The sequence below is a fragment of the Glandiceps talaboti genome, chromosome 12, assembly GCF_964340395.1.
Source record: "Glandiceps talaboti chromosome 12, keGlaTala1.1, whole genome shotgun sequence".
NCBI lineage: Eukaryota > Metazoa > Hemichordata > Enteropneusta > Spengelidae > Glandiceps > Glandiceps talaboti.
This window is the reverse complement of record NC_135560.1, coordinates 5,695,328-5,702,997: the sequence shown is the minus strand read 5'-3', so window position 1 is coordinate 5,702,997 and position 7,670 is coordinate 5,695,328. Positions and strand designations below refer to the sequence as shown.

Genomic DNA, 7,670 nt, shown 5'->3' with positions numbered 1-7,670 from the left:
TTTTCTTTTAAATAGAGGAAGCGCTTTAGAAATGAAATAAATGTTAAATGTTAAATGTCGTGTCACAGTATCAACCACCAATTCACAAAGAACCAAATTTATAACTCTAGTAAAATGAAGTGGTGACAGAGAAGATGAAATGACATGTGGTATCAATGTCATTATCATACTCTTACAGACTTACTGCAATGGTGAAGTGTTTTTATAACCTTGGCTGTAACACCTAATTATAGGCATTGAAGGGATTACTTTACAATGCATTTTCACTTTCTAATGTATAATCTTTTATAGACCAATCCTTGAATTTATATAGCACGTTAGAAAATATCTGGGAGTATTAAAACATTAAAGAAAATATCAAAAAATACCCTAAGAAATTTTATATCTAAAAATGGAATGCTTTGAAATTAAAAACTACTGAAAATTAAAAGAAAATATGAAATATACCCGAGAGATCCTATTAGCTTTAGACTAAAAAAAATGGAATGTTTTCAAATAACAAAAGTATTAACTCACCCATACAGTAGCTAAATGTATATATTAGATTTTGAGAGAGTCACCATCTACGTTAAACTTTAAAGGTGAGTTTTCAACCTGGCAAGCATTAGCTCCACTCAGCCTGTATGCTCAGTAATTCAAACTCTAGTATTTTTCATGGATACCATACATAGAAGCTGATTGGTTGAATAAGTCACATGATGCCTAATTTATGTTGACTAAATCACATGATTTCTATGTTATGCTGATTGTGTCAATTTACCTGAATGACACCATGTACTAGTATGTGTATACACTGTACAAATAACTTAGAATGTCAACCTGTGATATGCTAATTTTATGCTGATATTTCCTTAGAGTAATGGTTGTAGATATCAAATGAGGTGTGGCCAAAAATACTGAGTTTGAAGCACTGAGTATGCAGACTAGAGGGGAGGGAATGCTTGCCAGGCCAACCATTCGCCCTGCTAGAGAGGCTATGATGGTCAATGCAACATCTGCATTTACACAAATATATCGCTGATAGAAAACACTGAACGATTTGAATTTAGGTGACTGAATATGAACAGGTATATTTGTGTTCATTTATAATAGATAGTCACATGGGTAAGTTAAGAAGCTTGAACAATGTGATTTGTTTTTTTACCTGCAGCAAAATAATCAGAAAACCGATACTGGAACACGTAAATAATAAATGTGTAAATTGATAGAATTGAATTACATGGCTTCATATGGCCACACAAGGTGAAAATATTGGTTAACATCATGATTGCAGGGAAATATATATACCTTGCTAAAATTGTGTGAAAAATGTGTTAAAAAGTACCAAAGTATACGTCATGTATATGATTTTCAATAGTAAATCCATATTCATTTTCCAATAAATAAGCGGTAAATGAGTAAATAGTTATCGTTTGCATATTTGATTCTCATTATTTGCAGCAAAAAAGTGTAGATCAATTTGTATCTGAAATCTTGGCAACAGCATGAAATTGACGTGATACAACATAATCTGCTAGCTGCTTAAAAACGACAGCAGACAATGATCACGAAATAAGAGTGAGCAATTAGATACTACGGCTTATATACTTATCTATCCTGTAGCAATCACAGGAAATGTACTCCCTTGTTTATATGTATACGGTTTTGAGATGCGAATAATTTCTAAGCTGGAGACACAACGGGAGTAGTGCATCACATAAAAGTATACACCATGTTGCCAAGACTTATTAAGTTATCACCATGCATCGTATTACATTTACAAACTCTATGACATTTGTTCAAATTAAATCTAAGGACGTTTACGTCAGTTGGACTTATTTCGACAACAAACATGATAGAGTAACTCTTTACAGGTGCTAACGGCGCGACATATTACCATGATACAAATTCAATAAATGACTAACATGAATCATAATCTACATTGTATACATACTGCATATAAATTATATCCATGATACAACCTCAAATTAATACTGGATAGGAAACATTTTTTACAGATACTCTTTTCGAGAATGCAAAACATGATTCACAGTATCATGAATGAAATAAATATTAAATATTTCAAATCGTATGCATCCTAAATTAAACACTGAATTTTAAAATTGTTTGTGATTCATGACAACATGAATGAAATATGCAAGTTGCACAAGGTGTGTTATGAATTCTCCATTACCGGGTAGCATGATGGTTTATTTATATGAAAATAAAAGTACTATGATTAGAACTTAGATGATATTTGAAGAAGTCTAAGTCAGTTTCTACATTGTTTGATTATTAAAGGCTGCTGCAAGACAATTTGGAGATATATGAAGATTTCTGAGTTTACAACAAGATCCAAGCCTGGAGTATATCAGTCTTAAAGGTGTGAGGAAATTCAACTTTTGGTTGATTTTCTGTTGATATCATAGCTACTTGCCAAATTACTACAAAACACTGCTTCAGTATACATGTTCATGACAAGGTTCATGACAAGGTAAAAATCTCACTTTTAAATTTCCCCAAACAATGTCTCATTCTTCCCAGCTGTTGTGTAAATAAGTTGTGTTTTTTAAAGTACACAAATAAAATGATAAAACCAAAGACAGTGGATTATCTGCTCGAAGATCTAACATCACACTCAAAGAAAATCACATGCTTGTTTTCTAACAGTACAAAGCAAAGGTTGCCTGTACAACACAATCAGACTTAATAAAACTGAAAGTATAACATCAACACAGACACCTATAGTTACATATCACTTTAAATTTAACACACTGATTAAGATGTCGATTGCATCACCATGGTTACTGCATTCATACTGATGATGCCAACCGTGGTTACCATGGCAATACTATCTTCACACTGTAACAGCTGCACAATGAGGCAGCGTGATTTTTATCAAGAAATGTAAAATAATTACAAGTATATTGAAATACATGATGCTGTAAGCGATAACAAAACTGAACATGACAAAGGCATTTAATAAACTGCATTGTACAATGTATGCAGAGATATGACTTAGCGCTTACAGATAGTACATATGTTTGTTATCGTTTTCTGTTTGATTGACAGCTTGTTATAATTACTAAAACATGAATTTCATAAGTTTACTCTGTCGGTTTTCACAAGTTATTACGTGATAATGTCATATTTCATGAATTATGGTTATGATTTAACTGGTAATCATATTTTAGTACTTTGTTAAAGACTAGTCTGACCAACATTTATTTTCACCGAGTGGTTTTATTTCACATGGTTATATCGGGATGAAGGTGGTCTTTGTTTGGCTGTTATTAAATTTTATCCTTTTATGGAGGGAATGGTATTAAAGATGACAACCTTCTGTTATAGTAATTTTATATTAAATATAGAACGAGACAAAAAATTACTGTAATTTATTCATTAAAAATGTTAAAAGTTTAATTCTAACAAGTTTCCCTGTACCTATAATTTAATAAAGGTTAATTCTATGAATATGAATTCTTATATATTGCGATTAAAAAGTTAAAATTTTATCAGAAATCTTTTACACTAACGGTCACCATTCCAAGTTTTTAGTAATTAGTCATACAAAGGTGAAGGAATGTTACTTGATGGATTGATTAGCCATGACATCTACTTAGATAGTAGACATGTGTATGTGAGTGTGTGTGTGTGCAAACATATAATTAAACTTGTCACAGAGATAACACAATAATAGGGTTCTCCCAAGGCCTACAGGAGCACTGGTCAGTAACAATATTCATGATCATTAATATTTATGAGGTAACTCAATATGAAAAAATTTGGCAGATGTGGTTTATGAATAAGTGTATAATTTGCATACACAATTGGAAGCAATTTGTCGAGGTTACATTTTATATGTGTTGGGTGGTACCAACCAGTGCCGGTTAGTCTAGGGAGAACCCTGTTACAAGTTGACTTGGGCGACAACATAAATTCTATACTGCAAAGATCCATAGCAACCTAAGATCACCAGATGTGATGGATTTTTAAAAATCAACCAAGACGTGAAGTTGTTGAAGAGAGCCGAAGTCATGATGCAGTCGTTTGCATATACACTGAGTAGTGCGTTCATTGAGATCAAGCATTTATTAGGAGTTGCTGGCCACTGTACTAGGCATGCCTTTATCTTCAACATCCTACAACAGCATGCGAGATAGAAACAAAAAAAAGAGAACACAAAAAGGACAACAATTACCTCTTGTGGAAGTTCTTGACAGAACAAACACTAGTCTAGATTGAGTGGTTTCTTACGTAGGCATGTTATGGATTCACGCCAAGTGAAGGGGAGGGGAATTTAGAATGAGGGGAGGGAGTTAAGCCTGGTTGATGGGGTGGGATGGGGGTGTGAGTGATCATGCAGGCTACTTGTACAAGTGTTTGTGCAGACTATGATACACACACACACACACACACATCTAACATGTACATAATTATCTATTACAGGTGTTGAAATAGCGGCAAGCTGCAAGTGCATTCAAGTGAGGGTGAAATCAGAAGAAACACAAATACATGCATTAGCAGGTGACACCCAAGTCTTAACGTGAAAAAACAACAACACAATATTGCACATATATACAAAAGTTACACACACCAACATAATAAACAACTAATGAAACACATTACATAATGCACAGGAAAGAAACTCTTGAAAGGTGACACTTATCAAATGTCTACTTGTTTTAACATCAGAAATTATGATGGCTGGTAAAATGTAAGATGTCACACACAAAGCTACCTGTAGTCTATCCAATTGTACAATAGTGACTCTTTTGACAGTACAGTAATGTTTTTAATTGATATCATTACATTAACTTATTAAAATTGATATTATTATAACTAATATTATCAATCTAATATTATTAATTTTTTTATACATTTAAAATAGAATGAGTGAATGTTCACTTGAAAGTTTACAATTCACAAAGTCAAATTTATCAAATCATAAAAGGTTTTTTAGTAATCTTTGATTCTTTATTACATATTTGCTATTATTTTAATCCAACTAACAAATAACTAACATCAAATACATGGTATATTGTCATCTGTGAAAAACTTTCATTTTACAAATGTAATGTGTCAGAGTTCATAAACGTCAATCTGTGTCAGAGTTCATAAGGTCACATGTCAAGGTGTCAGAGACAAAAGTCAATCCTGTGTCAGAGTTAATAAAGGTCATGTGTCACACAAAAGTCAACAAAGTGTCAGAGTTCCTAAAGGTTATTTGTCAAGGTATCACAAAGGTCAATCCTGTGTCAGAGTTCATAAGGTCGTGTGTCAAGGTGTGAGAGATGAAAGGTCAATTCTGTGTCAGAGTTCATAAATGTCACAAATCTATATGTCAAAGTGACTCACAGTTCAGTGGAGCCATGTTTTGGATGTTTATTTTGAATGTGACATGAAATCTGAGTATCCAAATGCCAGTGTCACTCAGTTCACTCTCTACTGCAATATCAGGTACTTGACATGTAACTGACATACGTTGGATAACAACACACATACAAGCTAGTCTAATAATCTCCCATTTTCCAAGAGAAAAGTATTAAAACAGAATTTCATTCGGAAATCAATTACACTGAATATCCTACGGTTTCCAATAGTTTTTCCCAGAAATTCCCTACATGTGCTACATTTGTTCCCCGACAGTATCACATTCATGCTATTTGTTACATGTCATTATACTGTACTTTAATTTCCTTTGAGGTTCTGAGAAATAAAAAGGAATATCCTGATAAAGTGATTGCATCTCTTCTGATCACATATTAAAAGGTTTTTTCTTTATTTCTACTAAAAAGAAGGAAATTGACAAAATAAAGTGTTCATATTGAATCTCGTGGTTGCATACAAAATTCTTGATATTTTTGTCTACCTTTTAAGTGTCATTCGAACTAATTTTCGGTTACTTCATCTGTCACATTGTATCATTCTCAATATTAAATATTAAATTGTCATTAACATAAAATTTTATAACAATTCTGATCATATCACTCTAAAGTTATATGGCATGGATATGATTTCTTAAAGTGCACCCACTGGGCCACAACTTTCAGGGAGGGACATTCCTACTATGACTGCATGCAGACATGCTGCCCTTTGGCGTATTGTATTCAATTCCTTTCAGCCCCAAAACTATATGGTCTAAAATGTGTATCAATTCTTTTTCAAACTCATTCTAAAATAGGGTCTGGTGATGCAGTATGGGGTCACAACCCTAGCAAGGCTAACACCGTATTATACATTAAAATACAATGGAGTCTTACAGCCTGAATGTAAAATGAATATTGTTTCCAGTATACCATAATCTAAAATATTGTCTTACATTATACTGGAAACAATACTCCATAATATCCTACACAGTGTCAAACACTCTGTTCTTTTTCATAAACAAGACATTCTCTGTTTCAATGAAGGCTACGAGGGTACCTAGGAAGGGGTTGTTTTATTACTTAGCCTTGTACAGAATTACTCTCCGGTGACAAATCACTTGTTTTAATACTGTACTCAAATGTACAGCAATGTATGAGGCACACTTTTACATTCATATCAACATGTACAATTCTGTGAAAAGCATAACCATTACTATATACGTTCATTTGCCAGTTTGATAGTATATAATTGTGTTCTTTATCATAGTCAGACGTATTTATAGTCAGAACCACTTCAGCTTCAAGCACATTGTGAAGTAATAAATTCCTGTCACATTGACAATAAAACTTTAATCTGAGCAAATCATATGTAGACATGCAGTTTGGATTGATATGTTTTGAAACATATCCATAGTTACATCTGCAGTGAAAGTGTCAGCACTACAAATTACTGACGGCAGCTAAATGTATCCAATACCCACCATATTTTGCTTTTAGACACCAGCATTGGTTTAAATTTGCTGAGAGTTTATCGAACAAAAATTTCATAGTGTCAAAATGCAAAATATATTTGACTGTGACCTCATTTCAAAACTATTTGCTGTGATGAAAATGTCTTCTTTAAATTAGTGGTCTATGTTTGTGTGTAACTTACACAAATTGAATAAAATAAATAAAAATGAAAATATAAAATAGATAGGAAGATATCATATAAACTATCACACAAACTGATATTTTCCCATATACCCATTCCTGAACACACAGCATGTTGGGTTTGCATATGTATTGTTATGCAAATAGGGAAAATTAGGACTTTGTGCATTATTATGCTAATTTGCGTGTTGCACACTCACTGCTGTACATTTTGGGATAGAAAACAGCTATCAGGACTACATATGCCAGTTTGTTAACTTTTTTTTTTCATTTCTTAAAACTTACTTTTCAGGAATTATATACATATCTACATTGACAAAGATGTTTATGAATTTAGAAGAAAAGTTTCTGTAAAAAAAAAAATTACCGTATTACCAAGAAATGACAGGGTAAGATCTAAGTAGGAAGAAATGAAAAGGAAGTCATGAGAATTTTAGTTCTACTCACCCCTACATCAGTAGTGCTGCCATTGATGCTGTTCCTCATACGTACGTTCCGTGATAAACGGTTGCATAGTGATACCACTTTTAATGATTGCTAGAGGGGGGTATAGGTATTGATAGAATATATAGGTAAGTACTTCAAGATGCTTCAAATTCTCAAAACATAGAATAGGACATCTCAAATTCAGAGCTGTTTATACTGACATATTTCCATCCATAGCAGGAA

General features: G+C 32.9%; 1 protein-coding gene across 1 annotated transcript in view; it reads right to left on the bottom strand.

Annotated features, from left to right (window-relative positions):
- The window catches only part of LOC144443871 (death-associated protein kinase 1-like), a 109,988-nt gene that overhangs the window by 46,378 nt on the left and 55,940 nt on the right, over positions 1 to 7,670 (bottom strand). The window contains exon 10 of the mRNA XM_078133459.1: positions 7,449 to 7,538. Coding sequence (XP_077989585.1) covers positions 7,449 to 7,538 — 90 coding nt within the window. The remainder of the gene's footprint in view (positions 1 to 7,448; positions 7,539 to 7,670) is intronic.